Source organism: Sus scrofa, chromosome 13, assembly GCF_054392235.1.
Source record: "Sus scrofa isolate SSC_HxYL_T2T_F1_AM1 chromosome 13, Sscrofa_HxYL_maternal_Yorkshire_Landrace_v2.0, whole genome shotgun sequence".
Classification (NCBI taxonomy): Eukaryota; Metazoa; Chordata; class Mammalia; order Artiodactyla; family Suidae; genus Sus; species Sus scrofa.
The window spans coordinates 31,103,890-31,123,730 of record NC_139395.1 but is presented as its reverse complement, the minus strand read 5'-3'; the positions used below and the strand labels follow the sequence as shown (position 1 = coordinate 31,123,730).

The 19,841-nt window shown below is 37.6% G+C and overlaps 1 protein-coding gene across 37 annotated transcripts in view; it reads right to left on the bottom strand.

The window, feature by feature from the left end:
* The window catches only part of RBMS3 (RNA binding motif single stranded interacting protein 3), a 1,488,242-nt gene that overhangs the window by 108,438 nt on the left and 1,359,963 nt on the right, over window positions 1-19,841 (bottom strand). For all 37 annotated transcript variants that reach the window (XM_021069971.2, XM_084987319.1, XM_084987316.1 and 34 more), the window contains 2 exons: window positions 10,306-10,402; window positions 8,023-8,073 (listed from right to left, as the gene is read on the bottom strand). In XM_021069971.2, coding sequence (XP_020925630.2) covers window positions 8,023-8,073; window positions 10,306-10,402 — 148 coding nt within the window. The remainder of the gene's footprint in view (window positions 1-8,022; window positions 8,074-10,305; window positions 10,403-19,841) is intronic.

The following is a 19,841-nucleotide window of genomic DNA, read 5'->3' as shown; positions in this document are numbered from 1 at the left end:
AAAAAGTGTATTGAAGAGATAGTGGCATCCCCATGTTTATTGTAGAATTATTCATCGCAGCCAAGATATGGAAAAATGTAAGTCTCCATCGGTGGGTGAAGTAAACAAGAAAGTGGTGTGTGTGTGTGTGTGTGTGTGTGTGTGTGTGTGTGTACACACACATGTGTGTGCTGTAATATTATTTGGCTACAAAAAGAAGGAAATCCTGCCGTGTTAGAAAACGTTCTGGACCTTGAGAGCACTATACTAAGTGAAAGAAGCCAGGCAGAGAAGGACAATACTATTAGTCTTACCTATATGTGGAATATAGGGAAAAAGAAAAAGTCAAACTTACAAAAATAGAGTAGAAAGTGGTTGCTAAGGGCTGGCAGGAGGTGGGGTAGTGGGAAAATAAGGAAAGTTAGTTAAAGGATTTTCACATTTTCAGCTATAAGATTTAATATAAACCATACTATAGTTGCTACCACCATACTGAATAACCAAAATTTGCTAAGAGAGTAGAACTTAAATGTTCTCATCAGGAAAGAAAAAGATAAATGTGAGGTGATGAAATTCTTAATTAGATGGTGGGAATCCTTTCATAATATACACATGTTTCCAATCACGAGGATGTATACTTTAAGTATTTAAATCTTATTTGTCAATTATACATCAATATAACTGAAAAAAAAAAAAAACCCAGTTCTTGAGTAACTGTAAGATATATTTTTTTCTTAGATAGAAAAAACAAATGTTGTAGGAGTTCCTTGGTGGCCTAGCAGGTTAAGGATCTGGTGCTGTCACTGCTGTAGCCCAGGGTCGCTGCTGTGATGTGGGGTGGGTTCGACCCCAGGCCTGGAAACTTCTGAATGCCATGGGCACAGCCCCCCAAAAAAGTATGTTGTAAATATGTGATATTCTTAAGTTTCCTACAGGTTAATATATAAATTTAAGGTGATTTCAATCAGAATGTCATCAATGTCATTATTTATTTATTTATTTATTTATTTTTTGTCTTTTTGCTATTTCTTTGGGCTGCTCCCACGGCATATGGAGATTCCCAGGCTAGAGGTCGAATCGGAGCTGTAGCCATGGGCCTACACCAGAGCCACAGCAATGCAGGATCCGAGGCACATCTGCAACCTACACCACAGCTCATGGCAATGCCGGATCGTTAACCCACTGAGCAAGGGCAGGGACCGAACCCGCAACCTCATGGTTCCCAGTTGGATTCGTTAACCACTGCGCCACGACGGGAACTCCCAAATTTATTTTTTAACTGGACAAACTGCTCTTGATCAATCTGAAAATGTAAGATAGCCAGAAACATTCTTGAGAAACAGAAAAATAGCTAGAAAAATTCCTGAGTAGTGTTGGGGACAAGGCATGCCAGGTATGTATGGTATTATAAATAGAGTAGTAGTCAAAAAATAAACTGAATCGAGTGCAAAAATAGACCCAAAGATATAAAGAGACTTTTCCTATGACAACTGGCATAAAGTTTTACATCAGTAGAAAAAATAGAGACGATCAACATGATAGAAGCTGTTATGACAACTGGTTACCTTTTTGGTCAAAAAGAAAAAAAGTTGGATCATAGTCTCATCCCATATTACAAAATAAACTCCAAAAGTAAGAAAACTTTAATATAAAATGTACTATAAACACAATAATAAAACATATGGAGTTTTAAATCTTGTAGTTAATAAGGTATTTTGCATAGAGTCCAGATGCTTTAAAGTGGGGCTAGCAAAATATAGCCTGTGAGCCAAATGTGGCCCTCACCTCTTTCTGTAAATAAAGTTTTATTGGAACCCAGCCACTCCAATTCATTTATGAATTATGTGCAGCCACTATCACACTATAACCGCAGAACGGAATGGGTGTGACAGAGACCAGATGGCTCACAAAACTGAGAAATTTGTTGTTTGGCTCTTTACAGAAAAAGTTTGCTGACTGTTGCTCTAGAGGGAAAATCTGATAAATACATAATATTAAATACTAAATTTCTGCATGATAAACACCATGAAATTAAATTCCAAGTAAACTGAGAAATATCTAGATTTTCTATAGCAGTGTTAATCTACAGATTAAGATCATTTAAAAATAAGATCCAATACCCCCCAAAATAAATAAGCAAAATAAATAAACTTAGAGCTCAGAGAAAAAGAAAAGAAAATTAATCAATAAACATATAAAAAGCAACTCAATTTCTTCTCAACTTCTCAGAGTTCCCTTGTGGGACATTGGGTTAAGAATCTGGTGCTGTCCCTGTAGTGGCTCAGGTCACTGCTTCGGTGTGAGTTCAATCCCTAGCCCAGGAACTTCCATATGCCAAGGGTGCAGCCACCACGACCCTCCCCCCCAACCAAAAAATGCAACTTGCATTCTCTAGGACTCAGAGCAATTAACAATAACATTGTTAAGACACCATTCACTCTTTATTACATTAACCAAATATTTGAAACTTGAGATCCCTTAGAGTGAATTTGACAACAATGTATATCAAATTTTAAAACACAGCATACCCTTTGTACCAGTAATTTATCCTGTTGATATTTTATTATTACAGTCTGAACTTTACAATCAAATACCAGAAACAACTTAAGGGACTACGAATAGGAAATTGGTTAATACCTTTTAGTGCATAAAATGCTGACACAGATCTATATATGACTCAAATGTAATGACATCTAGAACATTCTGTTGTTGAGGAAAAATAAAGAAGAATGCAATGCAATATTTGTAGAGCATTCTTGCACATATGTTTAAAATACACACACAATTGTACACATGCACACATATACTTTTCATATGTAACAACTGACCACATGGTGACATACAAACTTGTTCACAAGGTTTTATTCTGGAGAATAGAGGTGATGAATAAAGGAGTCCTACATGGAAAGTCTTTTATGTTCTATGTGCTTTAAAGTGTGAGCCCTGAATTTCATTGTTGAAAGGGCTCCCTCCCATCGAAGGTCGTTTTAGATTATTTTTGAAAGAAATACTGTAGAATTTTGAAGTTACATTTAACAATGGCAAAGCAAGCCCTGCTTGTTAGAGTAGTAAAGAGACTTTCTGTAGAAATGGTCTTCTTTGTATTTACTTTACCCCAGGAGTACATTTACATGGAGTTGACTTCTCTCAAGTTTATTCTCACATACCTTTGAATTCTCTTTTAGTAGAAATAGTATATATGGGTTAGAGTTATTGTTTTGTGTTTGCTAGTTACTTTTAAAAGATTTGGCCTGCAGATATATTTCTTCCAGGCAAAATCTTTACCTAGCAAACACATTTTGACTTTGGTAATTTGACAATGAAATTATGAAGGTTAGAATTTTTGCACAGTTCAAGGGTTGGAATAAAAGGATACTATCTGACAACTTTGCTTTCTAAACAGAATTCTCATGACTTAAATGTTCTTTCCAAATTTGGTGACAGCCCCTAAAATTAAGCCTTAGGCTTTACCTGTTAGCAGATAAAGATGGCCAAATCAAATATTCTGGAGCTTTCTTGAATTGTTTTCTTTTGTGGTAGAGGGGAAATTTATATTTATACCCTAGCTGTAAATGTAAGATTTATGCATCATAATAGTCATAATTTAGCCATGCATAGCGACAAATCATCCAATGATTAAATAAGAACATCTTACATTTCTTAGAATACTGCAGTTAGGTAACCTACTTGTAATTAAGTAAGAAGGAAAGCTGACCTTCCTCCTTGAGAAGAAATAATGCTAACCATATGAAGAACAGAAGATTTATGATTCAAATGAGCCTAAGTAAAATTTAAGAGAATTGAACTATGCTTCTTCTTGGGAACTTCCGTTTTTTTTTTCCCTGTCAGCACAGATTTAACAAAACAGCCGATGTATTACAACACAGGGATTCCAATTGTGCATTCATACAAGATTCCAGGGTGACAGGCTGCCATGCAGAATAGCTATTTAGTGTAATCCATCATCTATTAAAATCTTGTCAGTGTAGTGGGGGGGATTTCATGGTTTAGTACAGAAACTTGCACTGAGAAGCAGCAACATGTACCCGATTGCATTGACAACATCAGCAAGAAGTGAATTCCTGATTTAGTCTCACAGTGCTTCCTCTCAGTGAACAAAAATAAAGTGCACATAGAAATACTCTTGCTGCCCAAAGAGAAATTTGACCCAATAAAGTCCCAGAGTCCAGAGACAGGAAACTGTTTCCTTGCACAAACACCAGTATGAGAGCTATGATCTTGGCAAGAAGAGTTTTATTCCCTCTTCCTTAAAAATGAAAAGCCTCTCAGAGTCTTTTTCAAAGTTTACAAAAAAACGGGCATCGCATACAACTCAGAAATTTCAATCTCCAAAGACCCAAACAGGCAACTTCAGCTTTACACTTATGCTTTCTGCTTTTTTTTTTCTCATCCATTTACTACTTCTCGTCCCTCTTTCCATCATTTCATGTCTCTCTTATGGATCATTACCTCTCCAGGTGAATTATTCATCCACCTCAGTAGGGAAAGACCAGAGGCACTGTGCTCTAGCTTAAGACTTGGCTGAAGACAATAGTGGTTGAGATGTTGGAGGCCTTGAGTTAAGCCTGAAAGGGAATCTGAAGGGCTCTGGCTACAGTATAGGAGTCCCTGTGATTCACAGTGATGGGGGAGCATGCCCATCATACCATTTCCACAGAGAACTGAAGCTTGCCATTTTCTCAAAGCAGTGGAAGAGAAAACATGAAAGGAAAAAAGTTGTGAGCAAATCATTATTATGGGCAACAATTGGAATTGCACAGATATTAACAACTTGAATTTATTTGTAAAGTAAGTTCCATGAAAAGAGTACCACGTGGGCCTTTATTTTCTTATTTATTTTCTTATTTTCATTATTTATTATTGAGTATTGAAAGATTTAGTAAGTAAATGAAATAAGTACCAGTCTAAATAGTTTATCTTATGTACGGCCACAGGGCTATCTCCACCAAACTCATTAGCACAGTTTGTTAACTAAGCAGTAAGAATGCACTAGAAATGGGTGACTATTGCTTATTCTCAACTTTCTTCCCCTACCAACATTCCTTTGACATAATTGGGGTAGACTAAAGCATAATGTGCAGTCATCTACTCATATAACTGAGTAATGATAACAGTAATTTATTGAATGTTTGCTATTTGCCAGGCACTATTTTAAGAGCTTCAAAGCCTTACTTCAGGAGTTCCTGCTGTGGCGCAGCACAAACGAATCTGACTAGGAACCATGAGCTCATGGATTCTCTACTTGGCCTCACTCAGTGGGTTAAGGATTCAGCATTGCCATGAGCTGTGGTGTAGGTCATGGACGTGGCTCAGATCTGATGTTGCTGTGCCTGTGACATAGGCTGGCAGTTACAGCTCTGATTAGACCCCTAGCCTAGGAACCTCCATATGTCACAGGTGCAGCCCTAAAAAGCAAAAATAAATAAATAAATAAATAAATAAGTAAATAAAAAGCCTTACTTCACTTAATGAATAAACACATAACAAATTAGGTATTATTATGTCCATATTACAGATGAGAAAACTGTTTCACAGCAAGTTTAATTGCCTAAGGTCCTATAGTGAGGAAGAATTTCCTATCCCAAAGAGCCCACCTGAGAATCCATGCTATTAGTCATCAAGTCATTCTTTCATTCTCTTCAGACCAAGGTACTTTGTTTCTTCATCTTAGATTGCTTATGAATTTTTACGTTTTAGTATTATGGAGTGATTAATTTACCCACCCCCACTTTAATGATGAAACTAAGACCCGCTGGGTACAGGTTCTTTGTACAATAAAGATAAGCAACAAAACTGTTGCAGGGAAGATTGATGCTGTCGATATTGTGTTTCCATGACAGAGTTTGGGCATTTTTTCTGAGTTAACGACAACAACAAAGTGGTGGGTAGCCCTGCCGCTCCTTTTTCCAGGAATCTGTCCCAGCCGCAAGCATTACATCTCAAACTGGGTCACCTAAGCTCAAACATGACGCATAGTCTAGTTAGGAAATGATAAGATATCAGGGGAGAAAAGAACGCAGGGGATAAATTAACACACACACACACACACACACACACACACACACACACACACACACACAAACTATTGCTTGGGGAGGATATATGAGGACAAATACATCCAAAAATGGGTGAAGCTGTGCTGGGGTAGAGGAGGAGGTAATGAAACATTTTGGTAAGATGCTGAGTGACAGCTGAAATGAAAACACTTGCAAATAGCTTCCATTATCCTCACAGCTCTAGAAACACCATAGAATCTTATACACTTTGATATCTGGAAAAATGTTCAGATTTTGCCAGATGTGCATTCCTTTTGGCCAAAGTGAGAGGATGCTTAACCTCCGCCTAAGGACTAAGCTAGCATCAGTGCTCTTTAAATGAACATGTTATTTTTTTAGAGGGTAATTGTTTCCTTCTAGAAAATCTCCTTTTTAGAACTGGCAAGAACTTTTTTTTCTTGTGCTGGCTCTATCTGTGCTCTACATTGGTTTGGCAGCATGTATTAAATTCTGCCTCATGACTTGTACAGAAAATAATAGCCTGGGTTCATTGTGTGTTGGTACGATTTACATAACACAGACCAGACAGACTCAGAAAATCCCCAGGGTGTGCATGTAAGAGTAAATAGGGGGATTTGCAAAATATGGCCTGAAGTTCTGCTGTAGCGAGTTACATATATTTTATTCTTTAAAGAAAAAGCAAACAGTCAAAATGTTAGAAACAACATGGAATATTCCTTATTTTTTAAAAAAATGGACAAAGCTCAAATATGAAAACCAGGTGCTGTGATTCTTTGAGTCCAGGAAATGGATGCTTGTGTGTTTAGCTTCCTGGTTTTTAATATGTGCTCCCTTGTTTATATTTCCCTTTGCAAAGGGTTAAATGTAGCCTTGCTTCTTCTTTGTACAACTAATAAACTCAATAATAAGGATTAATGATAATAATCCTAAGGGATAGCATGTCCTACTTTATTTTTTCCTCTAAATTAAAGTTTTTACTAAATTATTAGGTCATAGTTTTTGGATGTGTGCTCTCTAACTTATTAATACTGTTTAGCGTTAGTACTTTAAAAATTGTTTTTACATATTTTTGCTATTTTGAGTCATCTTAAAGCTGCATTACGTTAGTGACAGAAAAGGAAACAAAGGCCAGATTTGAGCATACCCAGGAGAGGACACCAGAGACTTTGTCATACAACATTCAGTCTGGGATCTTTCCTCTACCTCCCACTCTCATGAATGTATTACTATTGAAATCTGTCTGACTTGTGCTTCTACAGAGCTAGAAAACCTGGAAGACCTCAAAAAAGATAAATGGAATCATTAGCCTTCAGCCTGGATTCTAATGGAATAAGGAATATTTTCCCCTTGGGACTAATGTAATATTGTACTACAAAATAGGAAAGCTAGCTAGGAGAAAAGAGAGTTTGAATATTTTTGGTAGAAAATTTCCACTAAAGAAGAAGATAATGGCTCTAGTTAGTTAACATGGAAGTAAATCAACCAAACTTGCTATCTATCTATCCACATCTCCATGTATTGGAAGACAAATACCTTCATATCTCAAGTATATTGCTTTGAGTCAGTGCTTGGCCATCATATTCCATAGCATTCCGAAAGCCCTTCAAATTGCATCTAATTAAAGCAAAGCATCACAGAAAGAGAAGGACAACAGAGAGGCTTTCCCCCTATAATGGATTTAGTTGTTCAGTGTTCACAGTTCCTGCATGAAGTAGAAATACTCTACCCATAATAAATAGTAGATACCAACTTGAGAGGGTGATTCCTATTTTCTACAATAAAGTTTGTTTTTTTCTCTCTCTCTCTTCCTCTAATCTCTCTCTGCTTTCACCTCTATTGTACATGTTTTTGTAGAATTTCAGGAACAGCTTTTTATCTGGAAAACTGAGCTGCCTGAAAGAGGTATGGAACATAACAAAAGCTTTACCCCAAAGCTTCTATGCATTCCAAAATCTTTCACTTGGATAAAAGAAATATTGAGCCTCAGGTGACTGAGAACACTTACTGTTGGTTGCATAACGTATGGCGGATGAGGCATCCATGAAGTACTCTGGACCTATGCATCAAACAGCATTTATTAGCACAAAGCAATTATAGAGAGAACGTGGTTCTTGTGTTCAGTGGAGTCATACTAGGTCATAAGAAAGTGGAGTCAATCTGACTTACAGTGATTTAGTGCTCAAAACTAAGGATGAAAAGAAAATGCCTGGACCCAATTAATTTGGTCCCTTAAACATGATAAAATGAAAAGCAAATTCCTTCTTCACTGGAGCTGGCTGTAGTGCCCACATGGGCCAGGCTGGGCTGTGGAGCATATTTTGAGGTTGGTGTTGGAGATTGAAGACTTAGGAGGCTTCAGGAACCTTCTATCTAGAGGTCACCTCCTGAGAGTGCCCAGGCAAATCAAGAAGGAAGCATTACTTAGCATGACTGCTAAGACTTCCTCTTTTTCTGTCATTGGTTCTAACTTCAAATTCTCAAGTGATCCAATCTTGGGATTCAATCCAAGTGGTAAAAGTTGGGGAAAGAATTAGATCCACCAAAAATTTGTAGGAATGCTTTGGGTTAAACCTAAGTTAAGCAAGTCTGTGATTTTTCTCTCTCATGGCAATTGTTATGGCAAATAAAAATGAGTATATGAGCCAGTCAACTGTTTTGAATGCTCTTTGTCAGCCAAATGAGAAAGTTGGCTTCTAAGAGCTGATTGTGACCTAGAGAACCCTTAAGATTTTGTTTTCAATATACTCATACCAACGACATTGCCAATGAACTTCAGATTAAAAAAAAAAAAAGAGGACGAAGTGGTGAAAAGCAAGAATCAACAACGTAGCAAATGGTTGTAATTCCCTTTTGGAGAAAAGAGAGCATGAATTCCACTTATGAGCCCTTCCAAGTGAAATTATTTTTCTGTGAAGATTTTATTTGTGTCACCCAAGTGCTCTACAGTGGAGCACAATGGGTGGTCTTGGCTGAAACAGGGGCCAAGATTAGAAAAAATTGGTAAAAAAACAAAAACACACATTACAACCAGGCAGGCCTGTAGGAAGAACAAAAACAGCACCTGCACTTAGCCTCATGGGTCCCAAGGAAAGGCAATGAAGAAATTGGCCATTCGGAGACCCTCTAATGCAATTCACATAGAAGTCTATTCCAATCACCCACCAACTTCTATCAAGAATCAAAGTGCAGACAAAGAATGAAAATGATCTGCTCTAGGCGGCAGGGGAGAGGGGGGAATCAGTTAAGGAAAATTGTGCATAGTCTTGAGTGTGATGCTCTGACAGCTGGGACATCATGAAATGATGTATGTAGTGGCTAAATAAGGTGAAACTACTGAATTCATAGCAATCAACAGTAGTTTTCCCCAGGGTAAGACCCCCACCCACACCATCTGCACAGTAGAGAAATACATGTATACACTCATGCTCTCTCTCACTTTCTCTCTCCAAAGTTATAAACAATGACACTAGACACCCTATGTAGCATCTATATGCATTTTTTTTCTAATTTCAATTAAAAGAATTGTCTGAAGAACTATGTGAGGTAAAGAGAAGCAGGGAGAATTATCTTGTATTTGAAACTCAAAAGAGTCGGATAAGGAGTAGTTTGAGGGAGAAACCTGGCTACTTCAATCCACCTGTGTACTTAGAATTAACTGGCTGCAACCTCTGGTTTAGGACACACACACTAAGTCTCAGATTCTCTTGTGTTTCAACACGTGGAACCCCTGAGGTCTCTTCTGGACTCTTTGGAACTGAGAAGGAAGTCAGAGGAGGAAGTAGGAATCCCTTTCACCCCTTTGATAATCTTCTCTATTTCTCAGAGAAAATGATTTAACATCTATCCATGTAGCTTTACATGGATACACAGAAAAACTGTGACAAAGTGAGATGACAATGGGAAAATATCCTGGAGGGCATGCAGGGTGTTGCCAGAAATGTGCTTTCAGAAAAGACACGCTGGGGAATGTTGATGACCAAAAGAAGAGACAGCAAGCAAAAAAACTTCTCAGTGCTAAGAAAGCTGTACTCATGTTGGCTGGAAAGTAGCATAATCATGAAACCTCAGCAGGAAGAATTGGAAAGCACGGTGGATTTTATTATTCAGTGACACAGATGCAAACAAGTTCTGGAACGTGTAGGCTAAATTGACAGTTTGGGTATTTACAGGAAGGTGTAACTAAAGGGAGGACAACTTAAAAAAAAATTCTACCCTGTTCCTTCTGCCATTATACGGTCTATCACTGGCAAGCAAGCTGTCTCTGGAGGTGCAGGTAAATCTCACGTACCTGGTATGTGGAGACAGGGGGAGCAGCAATGAATGGCGTGATGGATGTCTGTGGAATCATGCGGTTGGTTGCAATACTGTACGGTGAAGAATAAAATCTGCAAACAGAAAAAATAAAAAAAAAAGAAGATTCATAGATTCATGAAGCTGCCACGTGCCTGGCTACTAAACAAACTCGAGCACCCAAGTCTGGGGAAGACAGAGTTCCACCCTCGTGTGGCCCACTGGTTGCTAACAGGAGGGTCCAGGAGATTGATAAACTTTGATTCCACTAGGAAATTAATTCTTCAGAACAAAATAACGACTTTGAGCCATCTTATCAAAATAGCCACCCCATAATCTCTTAGGCCAGGTGAGTGTAATAGTAGGTTTAACTAACAAGGGATCAAAGCCTCGGAAATTGTTTACATTTTATTATATACATTTTTGGCTGCCCTCATGGCATATGGGAGTTCCGGGATCAGGGACTGAACCTGAACCACAGCAGTGACCCAATCCACAGCACTGACAATGCCAGATCCTTAACTTGCTGGGGACCGGGAGACTCCAGGATTTTTTTTTTTTTTTTTTTTGAAAGGCAATGTCATTATAAAGCTCCTTGAAAGAAAGCCAAAACAGAACCAAGCTATACAATGGTGGCTGGTATCACACACACACAAACTGCACCTATCTCTTCATTAGGGAAAGAGAACCAGTTTCTAGAGAGTTCTGGTTGGTTCGTGGTAGGCATGGGCCCATGCCCTCAGGCAGAAATTAAGCTAAGTACTTCCTCCATGAAAAGAGAAAGGTAACTTGTGTCTGGGTGAGGATAGGAATCTCTTCTGAAGGTGTACGTGGAGATTCTGGACCCATAGTCTAGTCCACCATGTAGACTCTGCAAAAAGCACTGAGTCTTCTAGTCCTGCAGGGCCCTGCATTCAAAAAGTATAGAACAACACCAGGCAAGATCAGAATGTCACAAATCAGAGGAGGGATGAGCCTTCTGGAGGTCTGTTAAAGGGTAGCTTTAACAGAGATCTATTAAAGGTACTGAAAACAGTGACATGCCATCAGACTATACCCTGGCATCCACAAATTACCCAATACTCAAATACCTCAGCAGAATTTTAAATCATGTCTCCTTCTTCATGTCTCACAGGTAAAGAAAGGCCAAAGTTTCCAGCCACAGAACGTGCAGACAAAACCAGGTTGCCTGTGACGGAGTATTTCACTGATGTCAGGATAGACTGGGAAAATGCATATCGGGGATAATGGAATCATTATTTCACTTTGCCATGCTCTTAGCAAAAGTCAACTACTACTTTAAGTTTCACTTCATCTTTCTTTAAGTTTCATTTCATCTTTCTTTAAGTTTCATTTCATCTTTCTTTCTTTCTTCCTTTCTTTCTTCCTTTCTTTCTTTCTTTCTTTCTTTCTTTCTTTCTTTCTTTCTTTCTTTCTTTCTTTCAATAGTATGATTGAGGTTGGAGTTTGGGGGACAAAAGTTTCATCACCTCTCAGAAGTCACTGATGTTTTGACTAGAGAATCTCATAGGTAATATTTCTAAAGAAGCATTCCATAAGAATCCCACTGAATATGTGTGTATGGGGGGTTGGGTAGAGTGGGAGGGATTTCAAGGTTGCCAGGGTTCATTCTTTAATCTCAGATAAAAGTCTTTAACCTCAGATTTTATAAAAGTCATCAAGAAAGGATTGGGGAACTATAGTCTTAAGTTTATTTTATCTAGCTCTCAAAGATTATAAGGTCACACTCTTTCAGTTTAAAAAATGTAGCTGAAAAAAAATCACTATTACACACTGCATCCTCTTTACCATCCATAGCTACACTTACCACACCTCTAAATTTGTAATTGTGTAGTTTAGAAAAAAATGGGTTGAAGATACACCCATTAGAATAACCAAAGTTTTTTTTAAAAAGACAAAGAGTATTGTCAAAGATTCAGAAAAGGGGAACTCTTACTCATTGTTGAAATATAGAATGGTATAGCTCTTTGAGAAAACAGTTTGGTAGTTTCTTATAAAGTTAAACATACACATACCACACAATCCAACAATCCTACTGGTTGATATTAACCAAAGATAAATGAAAACTTAAGTTCAAAAAAACCTAGATGAACTTTTTTATTTTTTATTTCCCCAATACATTATTTTTTTTTCTACTGTACAGTATGGTGACCCAGCTACACATACCTGTATACATTCTTTTTTCTCACATTATGTATGCTCCATCATAAATGACTAGACATAGTTCCCAGTGCTACACAGCAGGAAGATGCACATATTTATAGCAGCATTAATTGATACTTGCCAGAAACTGAAAACAAACCAAACATCCTTCAACTGAATTGATAAACTGTGGTACATCCATACACTGGGATACTACTAAACATTTAAAAGGAAAGAACTACTGATACATTTGATATGATTAATCTTAAATGAATTATGTTAGATGAAAGAAGTCAGATTCAAAAAACTCTATCTTTCATATTTCCATTTATGTCATACAATGGAAAATGCAAAACGATAAAGAAAGAAAATAAATAAGAAATGCCAAAGGCTGAGATTGGGGAAGGGGATATAAAGATGTGTGGAATTCTGGGAAGTGGTGTAACTGTTCTATATCTTGGTTGCTTGGTGTTTCCGCAACTGTGTGCTTGTCAGACCTCACAGAATTGTACTCTTTTAAGAATGAATGTATACTGTATGTAAAGTACAATTAAGAAACTCGACTTTAAGAAAGTCGATGACCACTATGCAAGAAAAAAAATCCATCCTTCCACTTTAAAAATGTAATGCCCATTTACTGTGTGTACCCTAGATGAGTAAGAGTAAAATATTCCTTTGAGTTTCTTTATTTAACCACCTCAACTGAATCTTACCTGCACATTAACCAGTCTAAAGCTGGCCAACAGCTTTCCATTACAATGAGAACAAAATCTGAATTCCTGGTATTGCCTAGCACAATCAGGCTACTGCCTACCCCTCTTCCCTGAGCCAACTAGGACCCAGTCACACTGACCTTCTTCTGTCACACGAACCTGAAATTCTTACTCTCATCTTGGGCCACTCAACTGGCAAAATTCCTGCCTAAAATTCTTATCCCCCAAAATTTCACTAGAACTACATCTTTCTTATTCTTGGTCTCACTCAACTTTCCCTTCTTTTTCTGCCCCAATTGTTCTCTACTCCTTTCCTCTAATTTATTTATTTTTTCATGTTCTTATCATTATTAGAACTAGAAATTTTTAAAAATATCCTCATATATGCTGTGGACTGAATGTTTGTGTCACTTTAAAATTCATATATTGAAGTCCTAACTTCCAGAGTGGCTGTATCTGGAGATGGAGCCTCTAAGGAAGAAATTAGGATTAAATGAGCTCAGAGGGTGGGTCCCTGCCCTCTTGGGGTTAGTGGCTTTATAAGAAGAGAAAAAAGAGTGCTTGCTCTCTCTTCACCCATAGGCTCACATGGAGAAAAGACCGCATGAGGACATAATGAGAAAATAGCCATCTAAAAAACAGGAAGAAAGTCCTCACTTCAGGCTAAATCAGCCAGACCTTAATCTTGGACTTCTAGCCTCCAGAACTGTGAGACAATACATTTCTGTTGTTAAAAACCACTCAATCAAAAGTATTTTGTCACAGTAGTTGAGCTGGCTGATACAATGTATTTATTAATTATTTCTCCCTCTAGAATGTCAGCATCAACAGAGTTGAGGACATCTTTACTTTGCTGCCATTACAAAGCCTGGGACATAATAAATACAGGGAGACCTCATTTTATTGTGCTTTGCTTTACTGCACTTCACAGATACTGCCATTTTTACAATTTTTTTTTACAGGTTTGTGGCAAACCTGCGTTGTCAGATGATGCTAATTTTTTTTAGGAATAAAAAATGAATTATTTATATAATTGAGGTACATACCTTGCTTTTTTAAGGAAATAATGCTTTTCATACTTAATAGATTGCAGTCTACTGTAAACATAGCTTTTATATGAATTGGGAAATTTAAAAAACTGTGTGACTCATTTTATTGAGATAAGTGCTTTACTGGAGTGGTCTGGAACTGAACCCACAATATCTCTGAGGTATGTCTATGCTTAATACCTGTAGGTTGAATGAATGAATGAATGCAGAGTAGCTTATGGAAATAATTAGTGGCTACAGCAGAAGATGGCTAATATCAAATTGGTGGGGGCACAGAAGATGGCTTCCAATCAAGTAGGAAGCTGAGGGGGGAGAACCCAGGGTAAATTGACTGACACTACGTTTTTTTTTTTTTTTTTTTTTTTTTGGTCTTTTTTTCTCTTTCTAGGGCCACACCCACTGCATATGGAGGTTCCCAGGCTAGTGTCTAATCAGAGCCGTAGCTGCCAGCCTACACCAGAACCACAGCAACACAGGATCCAAGCCAAGTCTGCGACCTACACCACAGCTCATGGCAATGCCGGATCCTTAACCCACTGAGTGAGACCAGGGATTGAACCTGCAACCTCATGGTTCCTAGTCGGATTTGTTAACCACTGAGCCACGACGGGAACTCTGTTACACCACATATTTTTAAATGCTCAGTGGATGTTTAACTAATGCCTGTCTTCTAAAAATGCAAAGGTATTAATAACCAGGGAAAATGGACCTTTTCTACAAAAATCATGGTTTGCATTAAAAAAAAAACAACTGGATCTTATCTTTGACAGATATTATTTATAAGGCAGTGAACAGAAATATTTGTTTGGGGCTCATAATGGCATGATAGGCACTCATGACCATTCCACAAACAGCCCTTCCTATTTACCATGCAGGTTTAACTTCTTTTAGAAACACGATTTCAGCCTCTTAGACCAACAGAGCGAATCATGCATCACATTTTAGAGTGGCTGGTTTATTTTGCAAAATGTACCAATTGCCACATTAAAAATGAAAGCAATAAGGATTGGATTGGCAGGCTGAGTTTACAGGAAATTTTATGGGAAAAACAGAGCAGAAACATAAAGGAATCAGCCAAGTAAACAGATAACAAAGGGAACTCTTGGGGGAAAATTTCATGCGTTTTTGTTCTATCTGCTCTAATCCTATCCATCAAAAAAGAATGCTATTTCATCCTTCCCAGCAAGTTCCAATAATGCCACTCAAATCAAAGAGTCATTTAGAACAGAAATGTATTGGGAAGATCAGAGTCAGCACACTGTCTTGATCCCCTAATTTTGGTATTCTGAAATAGGCTCTCCCCAAGTCCAAACATAAACTGGATGAATTTACAGGAAACCTTTGCTTAAACCATGACAAGAGAGGCTGTTATTACATTTGAGGCTTAGAGGCATTATATCTAAAGAAAATGCACAGAGCCAGACTCCAAAGAGATGCAGAATGAATTTCCCAATCTCTTCACTTTTTCTTAGTTCCTGCCACGTGTCCCTTATTTTAAAAACACTTTCGGAGTTCCTGTCGTGGTTCAGTGGTTAACGAATCCAACTAGGAACCATGAGGTTGTGGGTTTGATCCCTGGCCTTGCTCAGTGGGTTAAGGATCTGGCGTTGCCATGAGCTGTGGTGTAGGTTGCAGACACGGCTAAGATCCCGCATTACTGTGGCTGTGGTGAAGGCTGGCAGCTATAGCTCTGATTAGACCCCTAGCCTGGGAACTTCCATAGGCCAAGGGAGTGGCCCTGGAAAAGGCAAAAAGACAAAACAAACAAACAAAAACAAAAAAAGACACTTTCACATGGCCATCAGAGAAAAAAAATGTATATATATATATATATATATATATATATAAAGGAAAAAAAATGGATGAATATCCAAATAAATACTTCAGGCATAGGCGTCCTGTCATTGAGGAACAGGAAAGAGAAAAATGGAGAGCACTTTGGGGCCATAATAAAAGAGCTGAGGTAATTCTAAATATGTGACTTTAATTTTTGTATCTGGTAACGTATGCCTCATGCCTTGCAAATGCGATTCTAGAAAACTGGAGATGAATTCTTTAACAAACCATTTTTCTGGGCAGTTTGCTCCAAGAGATTTCTTTGCCAAAATTCACATAGTGAATTCATATGTGTATGACAACTGTTCCTCTACTACTTTGTCCTAAACTAAAAGGGATTTTGCTTCCAGGGTGGGTGGGTGGGGCATTTGGCAGGATCTAGAGATATTTTTGGTTGTCACAGCTAGGCCAGAGGGCCGTTAATGTCATTTAGAGGTCAGGGATGCTACCAAATGCAGGACAGCTCCCACCCTGAAAACTGTCTGGTCCAAAATGTCACTAGTGTTGAGCTTGAGAAACCTTCCTTGTGAATGTGAACTAGTTGTGTCTGGGTTTCCCATGAACAAGATCCTAAATACCAAAAGGGCTAACAAAGCACGATCTCTCTGTAGAACACTAAGCCAGTCTCCAGAAAAACAAGTAATATCTTTAAGGAATGCAAAGCGTTAACTTTTTTTTTTGGCATTTAAAGCAAGTAGGCTCCCAAAGTCCAGATAATACGAGTCTAGGTCACTAATAGGACATTATTTTGCCTGCAGGAAAGTCATCTTCAGGGGATTTGGCTGTCAGTAGTAATATGGTAAAATCTTATTTCTCTGACCATAAAAATAACATGAATATATCAATAACCCCAGGGTAGAATGTTTTTTACTATAGAAAACCACACGCAATCCTATTTACACACTGAAATAAACAGCACTGCTTTGTCTTTCACGTCCAAAGGCAATTTTCCTGGAGTCACAATCATGAATATGATCCTCAGGGCAACACTCTAGCACAAGATTAATAAGTCATTGGTCATTTTTATTGTAATACCAACGTATCCTTCACATTAGATTCCTTTCCTCATGTAATAAGGTTTCTGTATCATTTAATATCAAATTCCCATATAAAACAGCTGGCAAACCAAGGCTATAGAAAACATTTCTTCTCCCATCTCTCCCAAGAATATATTTTACTCAACTAAAACAATCCAAAAGGCTTTTACACAGCAGCCCCCAGTGAAAGGGGCACAGGAAAGATGAGCTTTTGACTATGGGGTGGAATTATTTCCCACCTCCCACACTTATATTTGAAAGTGATGGGATTTCATGTTGGAGTGTTAAAAAAGCAATAGAGCAACTGCAATAACACATTATAGAGTTATGCCAGTTAGCTCTGAGAGAAGAATGGGCATTTTTATTCTCCCAAGTTAGCCTATTGTAAAAAGTACCAAGTGTTTTATTTTTCCATTGAGATCCAGAAACTTCTTCACTGTAACTTTCAAAGTGTTAAATAAAAGTGACATTGAGCTAAATTTTTTAAAGTGATCATTTGGGTATATTCAAGCAGATGACAGAACTGACATTTTCGACTGCCTATATGTAAACATCTCAGATACACTATGGTCTATGTCTACAAATGTCTATCAAGCTAAACTTGAGAATATGTATTTCAGTTTGAGGTTGCTGTATTTGTGTTGAGGTTATGGGGTTCAGAACATGTAACTATTTACACAATTGAGCTACCAGCTACCCTTGACCACATATTTACATTTGATACTCAGAAACCCCTATGGTTGAGTGCAGTTATGGGATTTCCCAGGATTGTAAAACATGTTCTTTAAAAATTTTTTAATTAAAGTATAGTTCATTTACAATGTGTTAATTTCTGCAGTACAGCAAAGTGACTCAATTATATATAAAATATACATATGTGTGTGTATACATATAACACACACACACACACATATATATTCATATTCTTTTCCATTATGGTTTATCACTGGATATTGAACCTAGTTCCCTGTGCTATACAGTAGGACCTTATTGTTTACCCATCCTATATATGCTTTTGCTAACCTCAAACTCCCAAATCCTTCCCTCCCCACCCCACTCCTCCTTGGTAACCGCATAGCATTGCCATATGATCCAGCAATCCCACTTCTGGGCATATACCTAAACTATCATTCAAAAAGATAAAAATATATTCTTTAGCTATGACCTGGCACATCTCCAAAAGGACAAACTCATGTCACTGTTCCATCAGGAAGCCTTCTGAATCCCCCATTAGACTGTAACTGTTTTTCCTTTGTGGTACTATAGCATTGCTTTTATTTGTCTTTGTGAAAAGAATATAAACATGTAAACGGTAAAAAATAAGTCTCCTTATTACTCCTACTTCGCAGTACTCTACTGGCCCTCCCCAGAGGAGAGCTGTCACCATGCCTTATGAATTCTTTCAGAAAAATTTTATACATATAAAAGTTAGTACATATATAAATCTCACAGTACTCTGTGCTTCTTTCACAATACTATTTTCCTTGTATCTAGAATTTGTGTGCACATCTATTGTTCCTGATGGGATGGGAATTCAAATTTGCATTACTAAAATGATTTTAAACAGTACAATAGATAAATATTCAAAAGAAAAAAAAGTTTGTTGAACTGAGTCAGCATTAAGCAATGTTTGACAATATTAACTAGATTGGATATATTTGTTCTACACAAAATGGGACCAGTTCCTTCCCTATAGGAATAAGTATTTATTTCTCAGATAGGTTACTGCTTTCTGAGTTAGGTTTGCCTACTAGGTTGAATACAGCAGGGTAATGAGGGAGTAAATACTTTATTCTGGACCTTGATGTTAGATTTCTTTATACACTGAGTAAATTTTCTAAATCAGCTTCTATACCTCTAGGAGGCACATGCTGATGTTAACTCAAGGAATAGTATGTTGAGATAATATTTGCTATTATTTTGACATCTTAACATGTGTAGAAATGATTATCCTACTATTTCTTATTATTTAAATGTCACTATGTAAAGCAATAAAAACAAAGACAACCAAAACATTTAAAAAACCACCTATATGAAGAAGTACCCAATGAATAAGATTAGCTACAATTTATCTATTCCTTCCATTACATTATATAAAGTTTCTATGTTCTTGGCACCAACAACATAATGGACAGTCTAAGATTTCCAAAATTTAATTCGTATCTCAGGGCATGAGAAAATCAAGTGCAGTTTGGCTACTTTGGGTGAAACTAGATATTGCATTGAGGAGAATCAGATTAAAGTGTTACATGGGGACTTTGCGGCTTGATGCCAGGAAAGGGAATGGTTTCTCTAATACCACCTTGCTGGAGCCAAGCAGATATCATCAGTCACATTTTCTATTTCTGATCTGGCATTCACAGTACTAAGCTAAGCAATCTGTTAAGATGAATAAGACAGGGAACCTGCCTTCAGAGTTAATAGTCCATCAGGGAGATAAATATGATGCCAATAGCTACATGATGAAAAGACTGTCAGTGTATCATGGTAACATGAAATACAGGGCAGCAATAGTGTCAGTATTGACAATGAAGATTATATGGTGCCCCACAGGGGTCCTTTAATCCTTACAGTCTTATGAAAAGATACTGTTACTATTGTCTCCCTTTCACAGAGGAGGAAACTAAAGCAGAAACAACTTGCCCATGTGTGGTAAATGACAGAATTTGGATGCACACCTGAGCAGGCTAGTTCTGGAGTCTGCACTCCTACCACTTAAACTGTTTAACTTCTAAC